Below are 25,575 nucleotides of genomic sequence, written 5' to 3'. Positions count from 1 at the left end.
GGACATTGGTTTCCATTGGTTTTGCTTTAACTGGGGTGCTCTTCCCAGCCTGGGCCACGAGACCCTGCGGCCAGCGTCCTCACGAGGGCTGGGGTCTCATCTAACCTGCCTGACCTCGTTCTCCCTGCAGGTTCGGATCCTTTGAAATTTTTAAGCCTGCAGATGAGCACACAGGCCGCGAGGGCCCCAGCGTGGGGAGAAACGACATCCGGGTCCAGATGCTTGACTACGTCATCGGCACCTTCTATCCTGAGATCCAGGCCGCTCACGCCGAGGACCGTGTACAGAGGAACGCCGCCTTCTTCCGGGAGGTAGGTGGGCCACACAGCAGCACCGCGGCCCTGGCTGCCAGGACATGGGCGACTCGCCCGTGGACACAGCTTCTCACTTGGCTCCCTGCCCGGCTGCCTGAGTCGCTCCCCTGTCCCGAAGCCTGTGACCACTTGTTGGCTTTGAGCGGACAGACTTCCCGGCAGTGTTGCGTAGAGGGTCGGGTCCCAGGACACACCACGGATCACTTGGTTTCGGCGACACTGGCGAGTCCTATGCCCCGCCAGGTCCCGTGGGGAGCCGTGAGGGAAGGTCTCTACGTCAGTGGGTGCCGGGTACCTGACCGTGCACCCTGTGTCCGCCCGGGTCACGGCCACGCCTGGGTCCAGTCCACACTGGTGAGCTCAGGTGTGGCTGGCACCCCGGGCAGGATGGATGTCTCACGCGACGTCCCGAGACCGGGGCCTGTGGCGTCCGTGGGAACAAAGAAGACAGGGCCGGCAGATGAGTGCTATGCATGTGTGGGGCCTTGTCCCCCCAGGCTCCAGGCTGCCAGGAGGCATCTCGGGGTTTGGCTCACATCGCGGGGGGTGACTGGGCAGGTGAAGCCAGAGGACCACGCTGCCTGGGTCCTGGAGGGTCCTTGGCCTGACGCGGTGTGCCGTGCGCGGGGCCGCAGGGCATCTGCGTGCCTCGCCCGACCAGAGTCAAGGAATGTCAGGGTTCCTGACGCTGTTGATCTCGTAAGAGCCAGAATCGGTGAGCATGTAAGAGGCAGGTGGCTGAGCGGACAAGCGGAGCCCTCGTGCATACCTCCTCCAGGGTGCTTTCTCCTTACACGTTCCCACGCATCCTTCCCTGCGGTGAGCGCAGCGAGGGGCCGGGCCTGGGGCTCACGGGGGGCAGAGGGCCCACCTGGACCCGTCCCGCTGCAGGTGACCCGTCGCACAGCGCGGATGGTGGCCGAGTGGCAGTGCGTGGGCTTCTGCCACGGTGTGCTCAACACAGACAACATGAGCATCGTGGGGCTCACCATCGACTACGGGCCCTTCGGCTTCCTGGACAGGTGGGCAGCGGGGCCAGCCTGCGGGCACCCCGGGTGCCAGGACCCCCGGGTGCAACCTGCCGTGTGCATGGCGGCTGGCGTCCGCACTCAGTGCAGTGTTCAGCTCCTGGCAGTGCCTGGTTGGCCGTTCCCAGGAGCACGAATCCCTTGGAAGGCATTGAGCGGAGGGGCCTGCTTTCCCGGGGGGACAGGGGCAGGGGCCTGGGCAGGGGCGTGGCACGGAGAGGTGGGGCGGCCCCATGCTCTCAGGGCAGAGTGGAGCCTCAGGGGCCGGCCCACAGTGGCCACGTGGACAATCACGGCCCCCCCACCCTGGCCCCAGGTACGACCCTGACCACGTGTGCAATGCCTCCGACAACACCGGCCGCTATACGTACAGCAAGCAGCCTGAGGTCTGCAAGTGGAACCTGCAGAAGCTGCTGGAGGCCCTGGAGCCCGAGCTGCCCCGTGAACTGGGTGAGGCCATCCTGGCCGAGGAGTTTGACTCCGAGTTCCACCGGCATTACCTGCAGAAGATGCGGAGGAAGCTGGGCCTGGTGCGGACGGAGCTGGATGACGACGGGGCGCTGGTGGCCAAGCTCCTGGAGACCATGCACCTAACCGGTGAGTGTGGGCAGGCTGCTATGCCACGTTGCCAGCCCGGCCGCCTCGGGTTGGCAAAGCAGACACCACGTGAGGTTGACCATTGTCACCATGAGGGGAGCCGCTCGGGGGCACCCAGGACATTCACCCCGTGGTGCACCTGTCACCCTGTTCCCTCCAGAACGTTTCCGTCTCCCCAGTGGGACACCCTGTGCTTGTTTCCTCCTCCCCCCACCGCCACCCGGGCACCCCGTTTTTCCGTCTGTGGGTCGGATCCTGTGGGGACCTTGTATGAGGTAGACCCGTCCAGGGTGTGATAAGGGTGGTGCTGGCTCTCTGCGTGGCGGGGTCCACGTTCTGTTCCTTCTACGGCCGCATGACTGTCACGGCCCCTCGCATGGACGGCCGCGCTTTGCTGCTGCGGAGCGGAGACCGATGTACACGCATCTGCTCGAGTCCTTGCTTTCGACTGTGGGGCCGTGCTTCGGCGTGGACGGCGACCTGATGCGGAGCCCCCGGCTTGCTCAACCAGGAACCACCAGAACTGCTGGTGGAAGCAGCCACGGTGGGCATCCGTGTCTTACAGGGCGCTCAGCGTCTCTGGCTTGTTCAGATATGGCTTCTACGAGATTGAGAACGTTTCCTTCTGTTCCTAGTTTGTGTTCGCTATGGAAGTTCTTCCCATTTTGCACCCACTGAGATGAACACACAGTCGTCGTTCTCCCTCCGGGTCCTGTCGTGAGCAGTTATGCCTCCATGGTGACGGGCGGCAGGCTGCTCGGCACACACGGACTTCTTACATCCTGGGGCTGGAGGCCGGACATCAGGGCAGATGGGGCCATGGGCTCAGGTTGCGGGTGAGGGAGCAGCACAGACCCCACGGGACATCTTCAGCTTTGCTACACAGGCACTGCTCCCCTGAAGTGCATCAGGAGGTGTTCCCTCCTGGTCTTTGGAAGTTTGAGGACCGGATCTGATGCTCAGGTGTCTGGCTCACCGGGGGGACTGTCTGGTACTCCGTGTCCCTGCAGAGGGTTCAATTCGGCCTCCTCGCAGCTTACAGAACTGCTCGGAACCGCTCGGACTTTCTGGGTCCGTTCGGGCCGACAATGTTTCTAGGAGCTTGTCCGTTTGCTCTTATACCCGACGCACTGGCATGTGACCATGCGGAGCTCCCTACAGTCTGTCTTCTGTTCACTCGTCACGGCTGCACGTTCGTTTCTGATTTTAGTTACTTGTCAGTGGCTTCAAGTCCATCTCGTTGGTCTCTTCAGAGAACCAGCTCTTTGTTTCAGTGATTCTCGCTTGTTCGGTTCCCTCACTGATCTCTGCCGTGCCGTGTTTCCTTCCTTTCTGCTAACCTTAGTCCTTTTTGCTTTCCATCTAGTTTCTTAGGTATAGGATTGGAGGCTTTGTTTTCTGAGATGCACCTGACCTGTAGGAGTTCAGGTGTACCTGAGTGCACACCGACTTCCATCCCCACACAGCTGCAAAGTTCTTTATCTTGTGACAAAACAGGTCTGCTCTTCTGATGTAGCTGATGAGCACCTTCAATGTCCCACTGCTTTTGCGGCCTCCTATAAATTTCGGTATTTATGTTTCCCACATTTTTCCTGCCTGTAGGTATTTTCTCGTTTCCCTCTGAATTTCTCTTTGGACACACTGGTTAGTTTACACATGATCTGCAAATTCTCCAGCTTTCCTCCACAGTCTTCCTTCCGTGGTGGTTGGAGATTCGTCCTCTGAGCAGATCAAGACTTCCTCTGTGGCTGAACCTGTCCGTCCCGGAGGGGCCAGCAGCCCCCTCGGCGTCGGCTGACCATCTGGACGTTCCATCCATTATCCAAAGTGGGGTGCTGCAGCCTCCCGCGCCCTCAGGGCACCGTGCTGGTCCTCCTTCCATGTTACGAACATTTGCTTTGTGTGTCTCGCGCTGGCTTGGCCTGTGCACCTGTCACATCTTGATGAATGGACTGTCCGTCGCTACAGCCCTGGCGGTGCATGGTCTCCTGCGGAGGCCCCATGTCTGACGGTGGCAGGGCTGGCCCAGCTCTGCGGGTTTCCAGCTGCTTGGGATAGTTTTTCTGTCCTTTCCGTTTGGACTCGGTAAGTTCTTTTTGGCCGTGTCACGTGGAGAGAATCCATTTATTGCTGAAGTCGTCCCTGAGGAGGGGTTGTTGGTAGCCGTCGCCCACGTCCCAGCCGCGTTCATCCCTCTCCTCCTCGGCGCCTGTCTCTGTAGCAGACTGTTCTGGTTCCCGGCCGTTTGCTCTTGTGTCTATTTCCGGGACGTTCTAGGGGCTGCGGTGACTGTTTTCACAAGTCAGCCTGAGGACTCCCCGTGTCTGTCGTGTGTCTGGACGTGCCCCAGGGGCTTCTCTTCTATGCTCTGCAGCCCCAGGAGGCAGTGGGGACGCGGAGCACAGCAGGGGTGGCCGGGGCCTGACCTGCATGCCTCTGCTGCCTGGACCTGACGCACAGCTGAAGGACCTGGGGCGTGGAGTGGTGGCCCGGGCGTGGGCGGGTGGGTGGGTGGGCCGCCTGTGCCTCTATCTGCCGGCACCCTGAGCACTGCCACGTTCCAGGAGCTGATTTCACGAACACCTTCTACGTGCTGAGCTCCTTTCCAGTTGGGCTGGAGGCCCTGGGCCTGCCCGAGTTCCTGGCCACGCTGACCGCACAATGTGCCTCCCTGGAGGAGCTGAAGCTCGCCTTCCGACCCCAGATGGATCCCCGGTGGGTACCTGGGTCTCATTTCTTAGAATTTGCTTCCAGAGGGAGACCATGTAGACCCTGGGGAACGTCAGAGAGAGCTGGCTGAGGCAGCTTGAGCAGGGAGGGTTCGGGCCCCCAGGGGAGGGATGGCAGCGCAACCACCGTACGGGGAGGCCGGTGGAGCAGGCTGGGCAGCAGCTTCCCAGAAAGAGCCTGAGGACCCCCCAGCCTGTGCTTTCCCACACTTTCTCCCACTGTGGGCAGCACATGGTGTCTGAGCCCACACTCAAACCCGGAAGCAGCGTGTTTTTAAATTTTATTCATGAGGCCAAGAGAGAGGCAGAGACACAGACAGAGGGAGAAGCAGGCTCCCTGCGGGGGCCCCATGTGGAACTCAATCCCAGGACCCAGGATCACGACCTGAGCCAAAGGCAGACGCTCAACCACTGAGGCCCCAGAAGCCCTGTTTGTGGGTTTTAATAAACAAGCCAACAGACTGTGGTCTGAGAGAATTTAGCGCAGCAGCGTGGGGGGTGGCTGACGGGATGGAGGACCGGCTGGTAGGACCAGGTCCCCCCCCCCCCCCCACCTCTTCTGCAAGTGGGAAGGACGTGGCCTCATGGCCACCATGGAGAAGCGGACGGCAGTGACCTTGCCCTAGGGAGAAGCAGGTGCCCAGCAGTAGCGAGATGGTGCCCTTACCGGCCCACAGCACCTGCCCCCTCAGGGAACACACGTCCCATGACATGAAAGGGCTGCAGAGCCAGGATGAAGGGCCACCTCGCCGGTCGGGCCTGGGTCACCCCCTTGGGGGGCAGCCAGCTCTGGCACAGCAGAGCCGCTAAAGCCACTGCCACCTCCTCGGTGCCCAGCCAGCCAGGGGTGGGAACGCGCCTCACACTGCCCCTCTGCACAGGCAGCTCTCGATGATGCTGATGCTGGCACAGTCCAACCCTCAGCTCTTTGCGCTCATCGGCACCCGGGCGAACGTCACGAAGGAGCTGGAGCGTGTGGAGCAGCAGTCACGGCTGGAGCAGCTGAGCCCGGCCGAGCTGCTGAGCAAGAACCAGGGCCACTGGGCTGATTGGCTCCAGCAGTACAGGTGAGGCTGCGGGCGCGGACTCAGGGCGCCATGTCCCCAGGAGACGCCGCCCTGTGCAGGGAGCCCAACACAGCAGTGGTGCGGGGGAGGCGGAATCTGCTGGAAAGAACAACTTGGATGTGATTCCAGAGCCCGGCTGGAGAAGGACAGGGAGGGCATCAGCGACGAGGAGGCCTGGCAGGCTGAGCGCATGCGCATCATGCACGCCAACAACCCCAAGTACGTCTTGCGGAACTACATCGCACAAAACGCCATTGAGGCTGCAGAGAATGGAGATTTCTCAGAGGCAAGCTCGCCCCCGTCTCCTCTCCGTCCTTGGGTCCCGCGGGAGGACAACCAGGGCAGGGGCAGCCCCTAAAACTCCTCTCCGCCCTTCTCCAGGTACGGCGGGTGCTGGAGCTGCTGGAAACCCCTTACCACAGTGCCGGGGAGGCTGCTCAGGCCCCGGAGGCCATGGAGCCCGAGGGGGCCAGCAGGGCAGACAGTGGGGGGCACTCCTACAGCAGCAAGCCCCCACTGTGGGCGGCGGAACTGTGTGTGACGTGATCCTCGTAACGGCCTTGGAGGCCTCCACACATGGAGCCCCGAGGCCCCGAGGCCCCCCGAGTCCTTGAGGCGGGGCGCACCTGTGGAAAGCCCACCCCGTCTCTCCATGACGGCTGAGACGTCCAGTCAGGCCCTGACCTGTCTCTGTCAGATGCAGACTCAGCAGCCCCACCCCAAGCTCAGTGCGCTCCCTACAGAAGCCACATTGTGCAAGGACAGGAGCTCAGCAGAGGGAAGCAGGCCCAGGGGGCGGAGCTGCCCCGCCCACCTTGCCACCCTTGGAGGGGCTGGCACACCTGGCTCCTAATGGGGAGACACAGCCCCCAATAAACCAGCTTCTCCCCCTGGCCCGTCTCCGTGTGGTTGCCCTGCCTGCCCCCTGAGGAGGAAGCGCCAGGGGTGGGGGGCACCTGTGCAGTGCGGCCTCAGGCGTCCTGGTAGTAGTTGTTGAAGTTGATGCGCAGCAGGAAGTCCTCCAGATGGGGCTGGTAGCCTCGGTTCACCAGCTTGGTCACCACTGGTTGGGAGGGGGGGACGGGGGGGGCAGCTCAGCCAGGCCCATGGGCTGGCTCCTGCCCGCTGTCCCCAAGCCCACCCGGCCCTGGGGGACAGTCACCTTTAAAGAGGAAATGGGAGTAGTACTTAAAGGTGCTGTATGACTGCTGCATGAGGGCGAAGTTGGGGTGTTCAGCACCCCGGGGGCTGCTGGCCGGGACCCAGGGCTGCGAGATGAGCTGACTACGGAACTTGAGGACAAGGCTGAAGATGCTGTGGATGACGTTCATAACGGGTGCAGCTTTCTCCGTCAGCAGGCCCCTGGGGAAGCAGGCAGCTGCTGGTAGGGGGCACTCCCCCACGTGGCCCCAAGGAGCGGCCCCAGGCCCAGCGGCTCACCTGAAGACCGCCTTGTGCAGGTACTCGGCGTGCGCACGCTGGATCTCCTCCAGGTCGCCCACCTGCGCCAGCCGGGCACGGAACTCACACCAGGTGACGTGCAGGATCTGGTTGGCGATGTAGCCCTGGGTGACCTTGACAAAGTGCTGCATCTCGTGCTTGAATAACTGCAGCTGGCGGAACTGCACGGAGCCAGCGGCCTGGCTCACCAGAGCTGTGGGAGGGCAGAGGGTCAGCCGTGGCGCCAACCAGGGGCACGCCCCAGGGCCAGCTGGCCTCACCTGTGCGCTTGAGGTGGAAGCAGATGTCCTTGAGCGTCCACATCATCAGCTTCAGCTGCAGCAGGAAGGAGAAGATGCCACTGTACCTGCTCAGGCAGCCCTCGGTGACCACGATGTTGAGGGGCCAGTCCACCTGTGGGTGAAGCCAGCTTAGCACGCCCCCCACCCAGTGGGGCCGCCCCCGGCTCGCCCCCTCGGCTCTGCCCTGCTGACCTTGTACCTGAGCTCCAGGCAGCTCAGGACGTCCGGGGCGTTAGGAGCAAACGCCTCGGGCAGGAACTTGAGGGCGAAGGACAGGTTGGCAGCATAGGGGGTGTCCCCGTGCAGGCTGTACTGCAGCGCCTTGCTCAGCACAGAGTTGAGCACCAGCGGGTTGAGCAGCTCCCCGGGCGTCTGCCCCGCCCCCAGCTGAGGCCGGAGAGGGCACAGGTGTCCCCAGGGCGTTCGGGCACCACCACGGCCCCGACCCGCCCGCGCCGCGCCCAGGGATCACCTTCTCAAACAGCAGGTCACTGAGGGACTGTGCGAACTCTCCGTCCTCCATGAGCAGGAAGTGCCGCAGCGCCTCAAAGTGCGCCTCCAGGCGGAGCTCCCCGAAGAAGTAGTCCACAGCCGCCTTGTTCACCAGGGAGACGCTGGCGGGCGGGGGCGGGGTCAGCAGGGCGGGAGGGGCGGGGGCGGGGCCGGGGTCAGCGGGGCGGGGCCAGGGGGCGGGGCCGGCAGGGCAGGAGGGCGGGCACTCACTGCGCGGCCAGCGGGGCGGTGATGGAGTGCTTCATGAGCACCGGCAGGGGCAGCAGCTCGCTCAGCTGCACCGCGGTCTCATCTGCACCCGACCGGCCCCGGGGGTGCTCTGGGAGCGCGAAGGCCCGGGGCAGCCCATGGTGTAGCAGGTGGGCGACAGGAGGCTCTGCTGCAGGACGGCGGGCCGCGGTCAGGCCTCAGTCGGGCCACGGGGACCCACCACCCCGCCGCGCACTCACACATGGCCTCATAGCTGTCCGGGTACTGCTCCAGGCGGTACTGCTCTGCCAGGCCCCTCAGGTAGGCCTGCTCCTGCCCCCAGCGCTGGGCCGCAGCCTCCTCCTCGCCAAGGCTGGGGCTGCTGGGGGCCGCCGCGCCTTCCTAGGAAGAAAAGGCAGGGTGGGGGTCCCCTCCGAGTTGCCCCATCCTGGAGGCCTTAGACCCAAGCAAGGCAGGCCGGGGGGCGGGTGGCGAAGCTTACTCCCTCCGCCCGAAACCATGTCTGCCCTCACCTGTGAGCTTATAGGGCGACCTGGAGAGAGGCTGTCAGTGTCTGCACTCGTCCCTGATCCTGAGCAACAGAAAGGGGGTGGGGGGAGGAGTCAGGGCCAAGTGCCTACTGTGTGGTGGCACCTCCCAAGTCCCCAAGGCTGCGGACTTCTTGCCCTTCCTCTGCCCAAACCCCTCTTGGGCCCACAGGTGCCACCACTGATAGGACAGCTGTAGGGTCCCACTCACCTGGCTCCTCAGGGTTACCATCGCCCAGATCCCCGGACCCAGCCACCGCAGACAGCAGAGCCTGGGGCCCACGTGCATGCCCACTCCCAGAGCCGGCCACCTGAGCATCTGAGGCCGTCTCTGCAGGCAGCTGTGGCTCGTGCTCCCAGACGGGGCTCTGTGCTCCCAGGCTGAGGCCAGACTGCGACCCATGGTCAGGAGGGCTCTCGCAGGGCCTTGCTGCATTGGGCTGGCCTTCCCCAGAAAGTGCACCCAGCACCACGTGGGACTCAGACACGTGTCCGTGGATGTTCCACCGCGGGCGGGCAGGAGCCACGTCCCACACGTTCTCCCCGACTTTGATGCTGGCGTCAGACACATGTCCATGGACGTTCCACCGTGGGCGGGAAGATGCCACATCCCACACATTCTCCCCGACTTTGATGCTGGCGTCAGACACGTGTCCGTGGACATTCCACCGTGGCCGGGAGGGAGCCACGTCCCACACATTCTCACCAACTTTGATGCTGGCATCAGACACATGTCCGTGGACGTTCCACCGTGGGCGGGAAGACGCCACGTCCCACACATTCTCCCCAACTTTGATGCTGGCATCAGACACGTGTCCGTGGATGTTCCACCGCGGGCGGGAGGGTGCCATCCCAGAAACATAACCCCCTGCAGGAATGCTGCCCTCTGACACATGCCCAAGGACCTGCCCCATGGCCTGGCTTCTCCCCTCCTGGGGGGATTTGTGCCCAGGGGGGTGTGGGTGAGGCAGAGCCACCTGCCTATCTGGGACGCCTGTGTTCTCTGGCGACAGGACACTGTCCCCCCACAGCTGCGGCCCCTCATCGCTCAAGCCTCCTCCCACGGTCTGGACAGACCCCGGGGAAGCCAAGGGCACTACAGCAGGCCTCAGGATGGTTCTGAAGTCGTACTCCTGTGGCCCAGGGGGCTCTGTGCCCACCACTTCAGATGAAGCCGAGGGAGGCAGGTCTGAGCCAATGGTTTGCAGCGCCTCCTCCAGGACAGAGGCCACACCTGTGGGCACAGGCTGCTTGGCCTCCCCGGCTGTGGGTAGGAAGTCTTGGATGCTGAGTCCCTCGGGGAACGGCCCTGGGTCAGCTCCCGGTCCCGAGCCATGGGTCCCTGCTGCTAGAGGTTTGAGGAGCTGCGGTGTCTGTGCGCTCGGGCTGTCCCACTCAGCTACGTGCTGCTGCACCACGTACCCAGAGTCAGAGCAGCCACCCCCAGCAGGGTGCACGAGTCTTGGAAACAGAGCCTGAAACACACGTGGGCATCGGTCCGCCGAGCTCAGGTCTGCAACCAGCACCAAAGCTCATCAAGTGGGGAACCGTTGGGACAAGCCAGGCCCAGCACCCACGGTGATCCCAGGACCGTGCAGACCTGGGACACCCAGCTCAGAGCCCCATGCTGTGCACCGAGTCCAGCCCCCGGCCCCTCACCTGGGAGCCCACACTAGGGATGACAGCCAGTGGCTCCAGGGGCTTCCCCTCGGACACGTCCTTCAGCATCTCCTGAAATTGAGGCAGCAGCGGTGAGCACCTGGCCCCACACAATCCAACCCAGAGCCTCCCCACCCTCAGCCAACACACGGAAACCACAGCCCCAACTGCCCCTGCGGCCGCAGCATGGAGGCGCACAGGGCCCGGGTCTATAGAGAGCACTCAGCCCTGGCCGCTTCGTCGGAAGGCGGCACGGCCTCCTCCCAGCCATGGCGTCCCCGAGCCAGTAACCGATGCCCTCCCAGAACACGGGTCTGCATACACTCTCAGGGGCTGTTCAGGGGAAGAGCGTCTGTCGGGAGCCATGGCGATACCTGAACGTGCTTCTGGTCCTCCACGAGGAAGCGAAGCCGTGTGCTTGCCAACCTGTGCCGCTGGATTCTCCACAGGGCCTTCTGCTCTCGACGAGCTGCTTCCGCTGACAACTTGCTATAATGGTCCACCAGCGCCTGCCTGAAGCCATACCCAGAGACACCGGCTGCCGCGGCCGCCCAACGCTGTCCAGCTGGTGCCCCGTGGGCCAGGGCGGCTCCCCACGGTAGGGGCCCTCAGTGGGTGGTATGCACAGCCTGGCACCTTCCCAGGCCAGCAGGGGCCTTGCCAGGCAGGTCTCTCTACATGGCAGGAAGGGACCCCGCCGGGCAGGGACCTGGCCAGGGCACAGCAGCCAAAATGAGCCCCTGTGTGGACCGAAGCCAAAGGACTGGCAGGAGACCAGCCAGCCAGGCCCCGGGGGGAAGGCGGTTGCCCCCCAGCTGTGAACTCCAGGGGAGTAAAGAAATGCAGAAGTTTCCCAGAGTGCGACGCAAACGCTGCACGTGCTTCCCTTGAAGCCCCCAGCACCTCACTCCGAGATTTTGGTCCTTTCACCGACAGGGACCTGGTCAGGCGGGGCTGGCTGACAGCCATCTGGCTGCCCCAGACGGGGAAACGGCCCTACACCCCGCTTTCTCCCATAAATGGCAGAATGACGTCTACCCCCACGTGCACACACGCTCCATGTACAGTGTGTAAGGTCGGGACGACGAGATCCCGAGAGACACGACGGGCAGAAAGAGACATTCCCCCCAGAAAGGTGCCCCAGGAGACACCAGCTCTGCGGCCAGCTGACAGAAGCGTGGGGGGCGGGACAAGCTGCTGGCACCGCAACGGCACAGACTCTGGGACGCTGGGCTGGATGAAGGCCCTCGTCTGTCCAGCTGCCGGGCTGAGTGCACCCGAACGTGGCAAAATGGCCAGAAGCACTCAGCCCAGGTGCGTGGCCCGAGTTCAGAGCCCCACTCTTCCTTTTTTTTTTTTTTTTTTTAATTTTTATTTATTTATGATAGTCACACAGAAAGAGAGGCAGAGACATAGGCAGAGGGAGAAGCAGGCTCCATGCACCGGGAGCCCAACGTGGGACTCAATCCCAGGTCTCCAGGATCATGCCCTGGGCCAAAGGCAGGCGCCAAACCGCTGCGCCACCCAGGGATCCCTCTTCCTACCTTAAAACACTTGAAAATCTCCAAAATAAAAAGCCGACCGTCACAGGATCATGCCAGGAGGGTCAGCGCCAAGTGACCACCTACCTCGCCTTCCTCTCCAGCTGCTCCTCCAGAGCCCTCAGCCTCCGCTCCCTGTCACGGAGTTCTCGCGCATGGCCGAGGTTGTCATCCAACGCCTCCTGCCTGGCCGCCCGGCGCCGCTACACAGAGGACCATATGCAGCATTGCAGGTAAGAGCCGGACGCCCCCAGGCGGCACCACCCGCGGCCATACCACCTACCTCCTGGTCCTTCACAAATTGCTCCTTCAACCTCTGGAACTGCTCTCGCTTCCGGACGTCCAAGGCCACGCGCTCGGACGTCTGCCGGTCTACGTTGTGATGGGAGGGGGAGGTGTTACGGGGAGCCCACGGCAGGGGCCCCCCCACCCACAGAGGGAGGCCCCAAGCCACACGGACCACTGAGCGCTCGCAAGACCCTGGATGCTGCTTCCCGGGCGTGCACGATCAGTTCTTGTTTTGCAATTTCCATTCGTAACTCCTGAAAAGGACCATCTGTAAACAGATGTCCTAAGTGTCCGTCCCCCCTTGAGGATGGCCTGAGCGCGGGGCTCCTGGGACCCCGCGCGGGCCCCTCCGGGGGCAGCACCGGCCCCGAGGGCGAGGCTCCCGTCCTGCACAGCAGCAAGCCTAGGTAGTCACAGAGCCTCAGAACAACTGGTGGCCGAGCCCCCAGACCCGCATGTGCCCCCTGGGGGGGCCTGGGAAGGAGCCAGCCCCCGCCCACCTGTCCCTGCTGCCACCGGCCGCCAGGCCACAAGCAGCCTTCCATCAACGCGGCCCCAGGTACCAAACCACTTAAAGCTCAGGACCTGGCACATCAGCCCCTGCCCAGCAGGAGAGGGGCCCACGGAGGCGAGGACAGAGCCCCTGCCCCAGGTGTCCCCCAGTACCCTAACCCCCTACCCACCAAGAGCCTCAGGCCCAGCCTCCCCGTCTTGCCCGCTGCTCCCATCAGCCCAAGACCCTTAGGGGCGGGGGTTCAAGGAAAGCCCCCAGGCCCACAGAGCCTGGCACCTTCTCCTCCTTGCTGATGGAGCTGTGGCGCGCCACCCTCTCCATCCGCCCCACGTAGATGGCGCAGTCCCTCTCGACCTCCTTCAGCTCCTCGGGGGAGAAGATAACCGAGATCCGAGGCACAGGGACGTCGGACCAGTAGAGGTAATGCTGCCAACGGGGAGAAGCTGAAGTGAGCGAGCGACATACAGACCCCTTGCCCGGCTCTGTTCCCGCTGAGCCGTGGGGACGCTCACTTTCCCAAGAACATTCACTCCACCGAGGGGTGCGGCTCCGGGGAGGTACCGGGCGGGCTGTGAGGGGGTCTCTGCCTGTGGTGCCGGCCACGCCTACCTCCCACCAATGACCCTCCAGAAGCTGTGAGGACCCATGGCCGCCCTCAGCCTCCCTCACGGCAGGAGCATGGGCTACAGACGCGGGCACCCGCGCGCTGCGGTCAGCCTGGACAGAACAGACCCCACGCTGGCCACCGCCCAGCCCCGGCCCTCCCCGTGCCTGCAGCCCACCCGGTCGCTCCCCACGTCCCGGCAGCTCCAGTGTGTCCTTGGCCCAGCACAGGACGGGCCCCTCCAGCCACAGGCTGGGCCCCCGGCCCCCCACCCAGACCCCAGTAGTACCGCATCACAGGCCCTGCCCTGTGGATGACCTGTAGGCTGCTGCCAGGCCTCCCCCTTGGAGCCTGGCCACCCTGTGCCCCCCGACTCTCTACACCGGCCTGGGTCTGTCTTCCTGTGGATGCGTCCGGCGCGGTCTCCCTGGGCAGTCTCCCACAGCTGCCCGTCGGCCTCTGAAACACCTTTGCTTTTCCTCCTGACTTTGAACAAGTTCCCAGATTCTCAACAGATCGCTTGTGACACTCGGGGGAAAATGAGGGGCAGGTGAGCACCAACTAGAGCCTGATGGCCAGGTGTCAGGACCAGAGCATCCAGGAAGACAGCATGGGCGGGCCCTCCTCACCCGGGGACAGCAGAGCTTCAGCAAATTGATGGTCTTCCCGCAGACGTACACGTCGTGGGCAATGTGCTTCAAGAACACAGGGACGCAGTCCTCCACCTCCTTGGAAATGAGCACGTAGCCGTGGGTCCAGTAGAACTTGTCTGCATGTGGGACAGGACACGCAGCTGGCTGTGGTCACGCACCGGCCCCGGCCCCGGCCCCGAGCCTGACGGCAGAGGCCCAGCCAGTAGCCAGCAGCCAGCAGCCACCTACCTCTGAAGCCCAGGTATTCGTGGTTCACCTGGATCATGAATTCGCCGTAAGCGTCTCTGAAGACCCCACTGTACACCCAGTCGTGGATGAACCTGCGGGTGGGCGCCCAGCAGTGAGGGGCACGCAGCCACGGGGGTGCAGCCAGCAGTGCACCCCTTCCCAGTGTACAACCCTGCCCTGAGCAGGGCTCCGACCTGGGCGGCTCCCGCATGTGCGGGGTCGGGGACGGGCGGCCCACCTGGTGTAGGGCTCGCAGCTGGTCTTCAGCAGGGACAGAAGCACGGGGTAGTGCTCATTGCTGCAATTATCCAGGGCTTCTTGGTAGAGGTAGGAGAGCAGCTTCACGCCCTGGAGATGGCACGGGGCGTGGTTCAGGGTGGGGCCGGGGGCCGGAGCTGCCCAGCTGGACGCTCAGCCCTCCAGGGGACCCCCTCCGACTGCCCACACCCGAAGAACCAGAACTCACGGTGGGGAACGCAGTCCTGGGTTCACCGCCGGCACCTGGGAGCACAGTGCCGACACCACAGAGCTCGGCCAAGTACCTGCACACGGGGAGGGGCTGAGAGAGACCAGGCAGGCGACACACAGACCCCCAGGTCCATCCGCCCGCCATCCCCCCAGCTTCAGCACCCCTGGACTCTGGGCCCCTGGGCATCTCCACCTCCTTCCCAGGCTCAGCAAAGGCTCAGAACCACCCCGAGTCCACGACTTGCCCCCTTGCCCCCCACCGCCTCATGCAGTGACACCTCCTCTGGCCCCAGACCACCTCCCAGAGCCCCCCCAGCCCCCAGACCCCCGCTCAGCTGGCAGCACACTGCCCCCATCCCCGTACCCCAGCTCCCCCCTTCTGCCTGCAAGGTTTCCTCTCCCACAGAACCCTCCTTCCCAGCATCCCCCTCTCCAGATGGCACCTGCCACAGGCACTGGCAGGGACCTAGACGGGCCGCCAGGTCGGCCACCCACACATACGGCTCCCACTGAGCCCGGCAGGGGCAGAGGCCCCCCACGGCCCCGCACCCACTGCCACGCTGAGGCTCACCTGAGCTGCCGGCCCAGCTTCTTAAAGAGGAAGCCGATGGTGAGGAGGCTCAGGGTGGGTGGAGTGGAGAGGACACACGCACGATAGTACTGCAGGTACTTCCTCAGGCCGCTGGTGAAGGCCTGTGGGGGAGGAGGAGGCCGGAGCAGGGCGGCCGGGCGCAGGCGCGGAGCCGCTGAGCTCGGAACCAGAGGACACACTGCAGCTGGGGAAGGGGAAAGGCTCGGCTCCCACGACCTAACCCTGGGGTCCAGCTTCCAGCTCCAGCTGGGAGGGGGCATCTGGGCGTCATGCTCAGAACGCAGGCCCTTCATGGGACCCCAGGGCTTACTGCAAACCCATCCCTGCAGCCAAGACCAGAGACAGCGGGAAACTGGAAACTGCAGGACCGAGGGGCCCTTCTGGAAAGGGCAGCCAGGCCGCGTGCTCAGGCGCCAACCCTGACAGGGCCTCTGGTTGCCCAAACCCTGGGCTCTCAGGGCGCATGCGTCTTGGGCTGCACCAGCATAGCAGGCCCTAGCTCAGCTCCTGTCCTCACAGCAGCTGTGCACAGATTGCTCCAGAACAAGTCAGCCCACCCACCAGTCACGACCCACAACCCACGTGGCAGTCCGTCCCGTCTTGGTCAGCCTCCACAGGCCCAGCCTGCACCATCTCCAAGCTGAACCTGGTCATCACCCACCACTGCTGCCACAGGACCAGAGGGCACTGCAGAGCCAAGGTGCCCAAGCAGCCCAGCACCCGGAGGGCTCCAGCACCCTGCCTCCCCAACGCATGCCTCTCCGCTCTCCCAAACGCCCTGGACACCTGCCCCTCCCGGCAGGGGGACCCTACCCGGGTGTGGGCCGGCTGTAAGGTTCTCGAATCCTGAGGGGGTGACAGCCGTGAGGGGGAGGCCATACCTGGAAGACGAGGCCCTTGCTGCATGAGGAGTCCAGCACAGGCTGCAGAGAGAACTGGCTCAGGCGCGCGTAGTGTGTCCCACACTCAGCCACCTCTGACAGGAGGCTGCTGATGCTCTCAGGGGATGCCCCGGATACATGGACACCCCGCTTCACCACGAAGGTCTGGGCTGGCTGGACAGGGCAGGGGGGCTACTGAGCTCAAGCACCCAGAGCCCAACGTGCTTGGTGTCCCTTTCCCCCCCTTCCAGCGTGGGTGTCCCCAAGACTGGGCAGGCACCCCAAAGTAAGACACACTAACAGTAAGCGCCACAGCCAAGAGCAGGTGGGCACAAAGCATAACCCGATGGTCCCACTCTTCGTAACAAAAACAAACACAGGGATCCCTGGGTGGCGCAGCGGTTTAGCACCTGCCTTTGGCCCAGGGCGCGATCCTGGAGACCCGGGATCGAATCCCACGTCGGGCTCCTGGTGCATGGAGCCTGCTTCTCCCTCTGCCTATGTCTCTGCCTCTCTCTCTCTGTGTGACTATCATAAATTAAAACACACACACACACACACACACACACACACACAAACAACAAGGAAACATTTTTCATGGGACGCCCGGGTGGCTCAGTGGTTGAGCGCCTGCCTTCGGCCCAGGGATCGAGTCCCACATCAGGCCCCCCGCAGGGAGCCTGCTTCTTCTTCTGTCTGTGTCTCTGCCTCTCTCTGTGTCTCTCATGAATAAATAAATAACATCTTAGAACAAAACAACCAAAATAATCTTGGAAAATAAAAACGTTAGAAGATTCACACTTGCCCAGTTCAAAACTTATTGCCCAGTTCCACTTATCTGGAAACTACAGTAATCAAAACAGCGCGCTACTGGCATAAAGACAGACACCTGGACCAGAGGAACAAAACAGGAAACCCAGAGAAAAACCCTCATGTATATGGTTACTTAATTTTCTTTTTCTTTTCTTTTTTTTTTTTTAAATCTTTATTTTTACTTTTTTTTTATGATAGTCGCACAGAGAGAGAGAGAGAGAGCACGCGCGCAAGAGAGGCAGAGACACAAGCAGAGGGAGAAGCAGGCTCCATGCAGGGAGCCTGACGTGGGATTCGATCCCGGGTCTTCAGGATCGCGCCCTGGGCCAAAGGCAAGCGCTAAACCGCTGCGCCACCCAGGGATCCCCTGGTTACTTAATTTTCAATAAGGGAACCACAACTATTCGCTGGGTAAGAACAGTCTCTTCAACAAACAGTGCTGGAAAACCCAGACATTCACGTGCAACTGCCGGACCCTCCCCTCACACAGTATACAAAACTTAAGTATGGGGCACCTGGCTGGCCTAGTCAGTAGAGGATGTGAGTCTTGATCTTGGTGTCATCAGTTCAAATCCCCGTTGGGTGTAGAGGTTATTTTTTTTTTAATTTCTTTTTAATTTATTTATTTATGATAGTCACAGAGAAAGATGAGAGAGAGGCAGAGACATAGGCAGAGGGAGAAGCAGGCTCCATGCACCGGGAGCCCGACGTGGGATTCGATCCCGGGTCTCCAGGATCGCGCCCTGGGCCAAAGGCAGGCGCCAAACCGCTGCGCCACCCAGGGATCCCTTTAAAGATTTTATTTATTTGTTCATGAGACACACAGTGAGAAGCAGAGACACAGGCAGAGGGAGGAGCAGGCTCCCTGCAGGGAGCCTGACTTGGGACTCGATCCGGGACTCCAAGACCACACCCTGGACTGAAGGCGGCGCTAAAGAGCTGAGCCACCCGGGCTGCCCTAGAGATTACTTTATTTTTTTATTTTTTTTTTTTTTAGAGATTACTTTAAAAAAAAAAAATTAAAATAGATCAAACAACAAACTTAGCTAAAACCAAGAGACTCTTAGGTGAACACACAGAGGCAAATCTTCATGGCCCGACATTTGGCAGTTTCTCACATATGACACCGAAGGCATAGGCAGCCAAATACAAACAAACTAGACTTTGTGAAAATTAAACTTCTGTGCTTCAAAGAAAACCATAAGGAGAGTGAAAGGACAACCTACAGAACAGGAGAAAATATTGCAAATCATGAATCTGACAAGGGATTAATATCCAAAATATATAAAGAACTGTTACAACTAAACAACTCAACTCAAAATGGGCAAAGAACTCAAATAGACAACTCTGCAAAGAAGATACACAAACAGGACGCCTGGGTGGCTCAGCAGTTGAGCACCTGCCTTTGGCTCAGGGCATGATCCCACAGTCCTGGGATCGAGTCCCACATCTGGCTCCCTGCATGGAGCCTGCTTCTCCCTCTGCCTGTGTCTCTGCCTCCCTCTCTATATGTCTTTCATGAATGAATGAATGAATAATAAATAAAATCTTAAAAAAAAAGATACAAAACGGCCACTAAGCACATAAAATATGTTCAAAACCATTAGTCACTATGGAAACACAAACCAGAACTATGACACAGCACTTTCCACCCGCAGGACGGTCACTAGGAATGTTATTTTGTTACATTCACGCTGGCCAAAAGGTGAAAGCGACCCTTGTATCCACGTACAGATGAAAACTGGGATAAAACACAGGAACACATACATGGACCATCCTCGGCCCTAAGGAAGGAGCCGCAGACACCCGCCCCCACCTGGTAAGCCCCGAGGACGCTGTGCTCAGTGACCTACGCCAGACACAGAAGGACGAATCCCATATGGTTCCACCTCTAGGAGGCACAGGGGAGCCGGTGGAGCGGGGGGCCGGGGGCAGAGGGTGTGTGACGGGGACACAGCTTCGTGGGGTGGGGAGTTCTGGAAACAGTGATAAGGACCACACAACACTGTTAATGTAGTTAAAGCCACTGAATTGTACACCTCAAAGTGGTGTAAAAAAAAATGTGTGGGGCACCTGGATGGTGCCATCGGTTAGGCATTCAACTCTCAGTTTCAGCTCAGGCCATGATCTCAGGGTCATGAGATCGAGCCCCAAAAGGGGGTCCGTGTTCAGTGAGAAGTGTGGTTAAGACTCCCTCTGCCCCTCTTCCTGCTCGCACGCACACACGCACGCTCTGCTCTCCCGCTCAAAATAAATAAATAAATCTGGAGAAAAAAAAGTGCTTGAGATGGTAAATCTTAACTTATATATATTTTACAAAACTAAGAAAAAGGGTTATTTCCATGGTAAGGCCATTCATACGAGGCCATAAAGACGGCATTCTAGGTCTCCCAGAGGATGGCCCTCACACTAGTACCCACATCAACCACCTGAGGAGTCGGTCGGAGAGCACGTCTCCGGGCAACCCCAGGACGTGCTTCTCACACATACTCCAGTTTGAGAACAGCCACTAGATGAGAACACGTAAGATACGGAGAGCCTGGGCGCTTACAGGAAAGAAGGGGGGCTGCAGAATCACACATACAAGAGGCTTCGTGTCTGTAAATGTATTTGTTTATTTTAGAAGTGCCCATGGGACGCCTGGATGGCTCAGTGGTTGAGCCTCTGCCTCCAGCTTGGGGCGGGATCCCCGGGTCTGGGGATCAAATCCCACATCGGGCTCCCCGCAGGGAGCCTGCTTCTGCCTCTGCCTGTCTCTCTGCCTCTCTCTCTGTGTGTCTCATGAATAAATAAAATCTTTAAAAAAAAAAAAAGAAGAAGAAGAAATGCCCAGCAAGGGGCACAAGGCCGATCAATGGCCCCTACTTCCCATGCTCTCCCGCCACCGGCAAGAGGAGAAGCCCACGCACCAAGCGAGTGGCACTAGGTGAAGCCAGTGACAGTGTCCGGACTACGTGGTCCCTTCCTGCAAGGCAGGCGCTGCCGGGGCTGAGCGAGCGCCCAGTCCAAGCACAGGGAAGCGCCCGAGGGCCTCTCAACACCTCCTGAGGATGGACATGGAGATGGCAGGCACGTTTCTACTGTTTCACCAATAACAATCTCGCTTTTCTTCACTTTTTTTAAGAAGGTTTTAATTATTTATTCCAAAGAGACACAGAAAGAGGCAGAGGGAGAAGCAGGCTCCACGCAGGGAGCCCGATGCGGGACTCGATCCCAGGTCACACCCTGGGCCAAAGGCAGACGCTCAACCACTGAGCCACCCGGGTGCCCCACTCTTCTATTTTGAAAGGACGTTCATAAACTAATACTTTCAGAACTGAAACGAGGAGACTGTGGCCATGACCTCTGGGCCAGCCAACCCGCGGGCCTTTACCCCCACCCTGCCACCCAGCAGCTTGCCTCGGGGGCCGCCTGCTTGCTGCATGGGGCTCCCATCTACCCTGTAAAGTGCCAGGCAGACGGCGGGCTGTCTGGCTGGCGGTGCCCCGCATGCCAAGCCCTTGCTTACCTGGCAGAGGGAAAACGTAGTGGACACAACCCCAATCAGGACGTTCAGCACGTCTTTCACTAGCTCGCACTCCTTCACCAGCACGGGCTGCGGGACCTGCAGCAGGCCCCCGCCGAGCGCCTGCAGCTCCCCGCGGCAGAGCCTGCAGAACCTGTCGAAGGTGTCCCTGCCGGCTTCCGTGAGGTAGGGCTCCTCTCTGTGGCCGGGGGGGCTGCGCGGGAGACGGAGGGGGACACTGAGCACAGGGTTGAGCTGCGCTGGCAGAAGGCAGGGGGAGAGGGCCTGAGAAGACCAGGGCGCAGACCCTCGGAGGGCATGACACTGCATCTTTAGGTTAAGTCAGTACGAAGCCCTCAGCAGCATTATCAAGGCAGCCACGCGGAGGCACCGCAGGGGTCGCCGGCAGGGGCCCGGATCAACCAACATGGCCAGTCCGTAAAACGGAGGAGGACCCCGGTGGGGACGGACGCCGTGACACACACTACAACACGGAGGAGCCCGAGGACTTTACGCAAAGTTGAATACGGCAGACGTGAAACCATGACTCAAAATGAGCACGCGGCCCCCTCCACCCCTCCTGGGCCTGAGGGCTTGGGACAACAGTGCCGCGCAGCCGGCAGGGGGAGCCCCGGGGCAGGAGCCGCAGCTGACCCGGGCAGGTGGGCCCAGCGCAGCACCCCCCCCCCCACCTCACCCCCACCCCGGGCCAACTGAATATTTTACTGAGGTTTCCTTTACTTAGTGGCCCAGAGCAACAAGGCTCACGACATTTCAGACAGAAGGGACGCTGGGTCTTGCAGGGCTACCTCTGGGTACATGGCGGCCTCCAGGGGCTCTGTGTCCACAGGGCCCTAGGCCAGGAATTCAAGAACCATGTCTACACAGCACAGCACATCATTCAAAAGCAGCCAAAAAAACTGTCACTTTTTAAATATTCCCTTGAAAACCATCAACCCCTACTGGAAAACACTTGAAAGAGCTCTTTTCTAAAACCCACTGAAAGAGTAATTTCTCAGTAACGGGGGCTTAGCGAATACAGGCCCTTTTCAAACTTTTCTTCTCGTTTTTAATAGCTAACCAGCTCCTTTCTCCTAACTGCAAAAAAACTTATTTTTAGGTCTAGGATATCCAAAAAAGTATCATTTATTCTTCAGAGACAAAAGTCATCCCCGAGGAGGGTAACAGCGTCCTGACACCAAGATGCAGGTCTGACCGCCGGCACGCCTTCATCCCAGCAGGCGCGACACACAAGGTACGAGAACAATACATCTCAGAACGTGTTAAAATCAAAACTACTGGGCAGCTCTGGTGGCTCAGTGGTTTAGCGCCGCTTTTAGGCCAGGGCATGATCCTGGAGACCCGGGATCGGGTCCCACGTCGGGCTCCCTGCATAGAGCCTGCTTCTTCCTCCGCCTGTGTCTCTGCCTCTCTCTCTCTCTCTCTCATGAATAAATAAAATCTTTATTAAAAAAATCAAAACTACTTTAGGGGCACCTGTGGGGCTCAGTCTGTCCGCCTTGACTCAGGTCATGATCTCAGAGTCCCGGGACCGAGTCCCTGTGTCGGGCTCCCTGCTCAGCGGGGAGCCTGCTCCTCCCTCTGCCCCTCCCCAGCCCCCACTCACTTTCTCTCAAATAAATAAAATCTTAAAAATCAATAACCCTCTCTGACAACGCACCACAAGTCACTCTTCCCCTCATTCGGCAGTATCTGAGCGCAGGCGGTGAACGGAAGACAAGCCCAGCCCTCACGGGGCAGGGGCTGCAGCCAGAAGCACTGAGGAAGCACCGACTAGGAACCCAGGGCCAGGGAGGCCTCGAGAGGCCCTGGGAGCAGCAAGAGAAACGGGGTTACTGTGAGTGGAGCTGGATGCACAGGGAGGATTCACGGAGGATCTGGACCAGCCCTCCTCCCCGACCAGGGGCAGCCATCAGGTGCAGCAGGCAGAGCAATGACGAGCCCTGGCGTCTGCCCCCGGAAGGCGGCACTGGCCGTGTGGAAGAGGAGCAGGGCGGCCAGTCCTGAGGCGTCCAGGCTGGCAGAGGGGTGTGCCCAGACACGGACGTCTGCCCTCACACCCTCGTGGAGAGACCCCGCCGTTTGGGTCCTCCTGGGAGTCCCTCAGGACAGGTCCAGGCGGGTACCACCCCACCTCTCACCCCCCGCTGCTCCTGCCCCGACTCCTCGGGGTGCATGCCAGCACCACCCTCTGCGCGGGCCCTCTGGGGAGTCAGAGCTAAGGGAGAAAAGCCCATGAGGGAGCGAAGGCAGCCTTCAGCATATGAAACCGCTTCCCTGAGAGTGGGTGGCAGGCACGGAGCAGCGGCCCAGGAGCAGGAGGGTGACCTTCAGGCCCACAGGGGTCCCCCAGGCCGCCAGAAGACGGAGCAGACAGCCAACTCTGCTTCTGGAGGCAGCAGCCTCCTTCACTCCCACCAGCCAGAGCTCACCGCAGGAAACCAGCAGGTGGCTGGGCTTGAAACTGAAACAAATTCAAGACATTTGCGAAATGAGCTTGAGCAAAAAGGGTGGCAGGGGTCGGTGGGATCAGGTTCCCACAACAGGCAGAGGAGGCTCAGGGGAGGGCAGCCGGGGCCGAGCCCGCCCAGGCTCCCCCTGAAGCCACCATGCTGGGTGGCGCTGCACACCGGCTCACGTCCCGGGAGCACGGCTGCTGTCCTCACCACAGGGAAGAGCGCTGTGCTGCTCTGCGCTGCCGGGCTGCGTGGTCAGCGGCCTCCAGGGGACACCCAGGACATCGAGTGCGCTCAGCAGCACAGGGACCGAGGACAGACACCCGTGAGTAATCATATCCCAACAGCGACCTGAACAGTGGGGCTTCACGAAGGAAACACCCACTGCACAGAGATGGAGAAAAGAACGCGCTAAGCCATTGGTCCAGTTCCTAGCAGGACGGCTGGACTCGCCTGGGGAACACCTGACCAGACATCCGATGGGAAGTTCCCGGGGAGGAAGGACAAGGCAAGCCCTGTGGTGCTGAGGAAGTTGGGAGCCGGCTGGCCCTGGAGGAGGCCCCTGGGGGACAGTGACCCCACCCCAGCATGAGCAGCACCTCACTGTGTACGCCCAGGCCCATGGCGCGTGGCCCAGAGGCCGGCTTAGAAGGCCCTCGGCTCCCTGCGCACCCTGACGCCGTGCAGTGCTCCCCAAACCGCTATTCCACAGAACTGCCAGCCGCTGACACAGGACAAGAGTCCCAGGAGTGAGTACTGGGAAACCTGTGTCTTCCATCTGCGCGCGACTCTGGGAGGTTTCAAGAGACACCAACGCTTCACCAGTTCTCAGAGGTCCTGAGTGCAGAGGCCTCCCCAACCCGGATGAGCCCGGGGAACAAGATGCCGGCCGCGGTCAGGGCAGCAGGGCAGTGACCGGAGAGTGCCATGCTCGGCCCTTCACATGAAGAGCAGCGGACACGAAGAACGTCCCCTCCCCAGCACCCTGGGCCCAGGGCCCTGAGCACACCGCCGTGGGGCTGCCCTTGACACCTTGGACTGGGAGCCCTCACGGTAAGGACGTAACCCAGCAGGAGTTCCCAGCACACGGGTACGTCCCACAAGTCTTCCCCTCCGCATCTCTCTCACCCCCAGGACCCAGGCACCGCCGCACACCAGCCTGACCCAAACGCCCGGGCTCTGAATCCCAGTGCACCTGCTCTCCCAACCACTACCTGGGCAGAGTCAAGGCCTCGTGCACCTGGGAGGCGGGGGCGTGCTGAACAGGAAAGGCTCACATACCATCCAACCTGTTCCCAGCACCTCCGCTTGCTGGCCTCGTAGGTGAGCACGGCATCCCACAGGTCGATGTCTGGAGTCACGCCGGGTTCAGACTGGGAGTCAGGAGTCAAATTAGAGGCTGACTGGAACCCTTCATCGTCGGACTGGTCCACACTCTGAGGAACCTGGATGTCATAGGAAAGACGGGGACATCACTAGGCCGTTGGGTCTAAACCTCACGCAAGCGTGGTTGTGACACACCTCCAGGGCCTCACTACGAGAAATACCCAGCAGAACTCAACCTGCGGCTGGTACCTCCTTTTGACTTTAGGGGGACAGCGACTGGAGAGAACCGCGTGAGTGCGAAAGCACAGCGCTGGAGGGGGACAAGCAGCGGGTGTGCGTGTGCAGGTGGCAGTGGACCCCCGCCCCCCGGGGACCCGGACCTTTTCCGTGACCCAGGGAAGGTCAGGAGAGGCATCTGCAAGTGCCCGGGGAGCTGGCGACAGGAGAGCAGACACGCTACCTTGATGGGCAGCCCGGAGACGTCAGCGCTGTCGGGCACCGGCGGCAGGTCCAGCCGGACATCCATGTCGTAGGTGCGGCTGTGCACGAGGGCCCCGAAAAGGGAGACCCGGGTGTCTCTCTCAAACCTGTCCCCGCAGGGGTCGCCGTAGGAGAAGAGCCCCGACCCCGCGGCGGGCAGGCCGGCGCCCGGGGCCGCCTCCATCACCTGCAGCGCCCCGCGGACTGCGTCCTGGCACAAGCACTCCTCCCCGCAGATCAACGAGCGCACAGCCATCTCGAACGCGCTCAGGTCGGAGCAGTCGTAGCCGCCGTAGGGCACGTTCCTGCCGACGTGCTGGCTGTGCAGGAAGTAGTCCCGCGGCCGCCGCAGTGCCCGGGGGGGCCCGCTGCCCGCCAGCCGCACCAGGAGCTCCAGCACCGGCCCCGCCTCCGCCAGCCGCCCGCTCGGCGCCGCCTCCAGCTCCGCCAGCAGCCGCTCCAGGCGGTCGGCCTCGGCGCCCAGCCCGGCCACCCTCAGGTCGAAGGACAGCATGAGGACCCTGTTCTTCACCGGGAGCCTCGGCAGGCCGGGCCGCGCCCTGCGGGTCTCCTCCCGGAACAGATGCGAGAAGAGCGCGTCGTAGGCCGCCCGCTTGAGGCTGCGCTTGGCCCGGGGCCGGCCGCCGCGGCGCGGGCCCGGCTGAGCGTCCGCGGCCGGCAGCAGGGCCTCGCACAGGTCGTCCAGCAGCTGCGGCACGCTGGCCATGCCCGGCCTCCCCGCGGCCGTCTCCCCCGGGAGGCTCCCGTTCCCGCCGCCGCGGCCTCACTGCGTCGCGCCCCCGCCAGGCCGCGGGAAGC

General features: G+C 61.6%; 2 protein-coding genes across 3 annotated transcripts in view; one reads left to right on the top strand and one right to left on the bottom strand.

Moving 5' to 3' along the window:
• SELENOO (selenoprotein O) overlaps positions 1-6,628 on the top strand; it is a 13,693-nt gene extending 7,065 nt beyond the window's left edge. Inside the window, exons 3-9 of the mRNA XM_041755775.1 lie at positions 131-311; positions 1,206-1,336; positions 1,659-1,939; positions 4,504-4,654; positions 5,550-5,735; positions 5,865-6,021; positions 6,117-6,628. Coding sequence (XP_041611709.1) covers positions 131-311; positions 1,206-1,336; positions 1,659-1,939; positions 4,504-4,654; positions 5,550-5,735; positions 5,865-6,021; positions 6,117-6,290 — 1,261 coding nt within the window. The 3' untranslated portion in view covers positions 6,291-6,628. The remainder of the gene's footprint in view (positions 1-130; positions 312-1,205; positions 1,337-1,658; positions 1,940-4,503; positions 4,655-5,549; positions 5,736-5,864; positions 6,022-6,116) is intronic.
• On the bottom strand, positions 5,087-25,575 carry TUBGCP6 (tubulin gamma complex associated protein 6). 2 transcript variants are annotated; one of them, XM_041755774.1, is made up of 26 exons: positions 24,737-25,575; positions 24,232-24,395; positions 20,477-20,687; positions 16,156-16,329; positions 15,254-15,375; positions 14,681-14,756; positions 14,453-14,562; positions 14,215-14,306; positions 13,963-14,102; positions 13,006-13,155; positions 12,388-12,469; positions 12,211-12,299; positions 12,015-12,130; positions 10,761-10,899; positions 10,387-10,458; positions 8,939-10,202; positions 8,713-8,771; positions 8,440-8,581; positions 8,201-8,369; positions 7,950-8,091; positions 7,670-7,864; positions 7,457-7,589; positions 7,176-7,389; positions 6,898-7,097; positions 6,692-6,798; positions 5,087-5,834 (listed from the first exon to the last, which is right to left on the bottom strand). In XM_041755774.1, the coding sequence occupies exons 1-25, from the start codon at positions 25,481-25,483 to the stop codon at positions 6,707-6,709; spliced, it is 5,094 nt and encodes a 1,697-aa protein (XP_041611708.1). In that variant the 5' UTR covers positions 25,484-25,575; the 3' UTR covers positions 5,087-5,834; positions 6,692-6,706. The 2 variants fall into 2 exon arrangements, with proteins under 2 accessions (XP_041611708.1, XP_041611706.1); XM_041755772.1 differs by having other exon boundaries at positions 5,087-5,831.

This window comes from Vulpes lagopus, chromosome 5 (genome assembly GCF_018345385.1).
Source record: "Vulpes lagopus strain Blue_001 chromosome 5, ASM1834538v1, whole genome shotgun sequence".
In the NCBI taxonomy this organism is placed as follows: Eukaryota; Metazoa; Chordata; class Mammalia; order Carnivora; family Canidae; genus Vulpes; species Vulpes lagopus.
Note: the sequence above shows the minus strand (reverse complement) of the source record. Positions and strands in the feature narration are given on the sequence as shown.

What these genes read in the sequence shown, in the direction of transcription:
- TUBGCP6 (XM_041755774.1), bottom strand. Translation starts at nt 25,483, where the DNA reads ATGGCCAGCGTGCCGCAGCTGCTGGACGACCTGTGCGAGGCCCTGCTG. An exon ending in AAGCTGGGCCGGCAGCTCAG is followed by an intron (nt 14,757 to 15,253) that starts GTGAGCCTCAGC and finishes CCCCGTGTGCAG; the next exon opens with GTACTTGGCCGAGCTCTGTG. An exon ending in TGGTAACCCTGAGGAGCCAG is followed by an intron (nt 8,772 to 8,938) that starts GTGAGTGGGACC and finishes TCTGTTGCTCAG; the next exon opens with GATCAGGGACGAGTGCAGAC.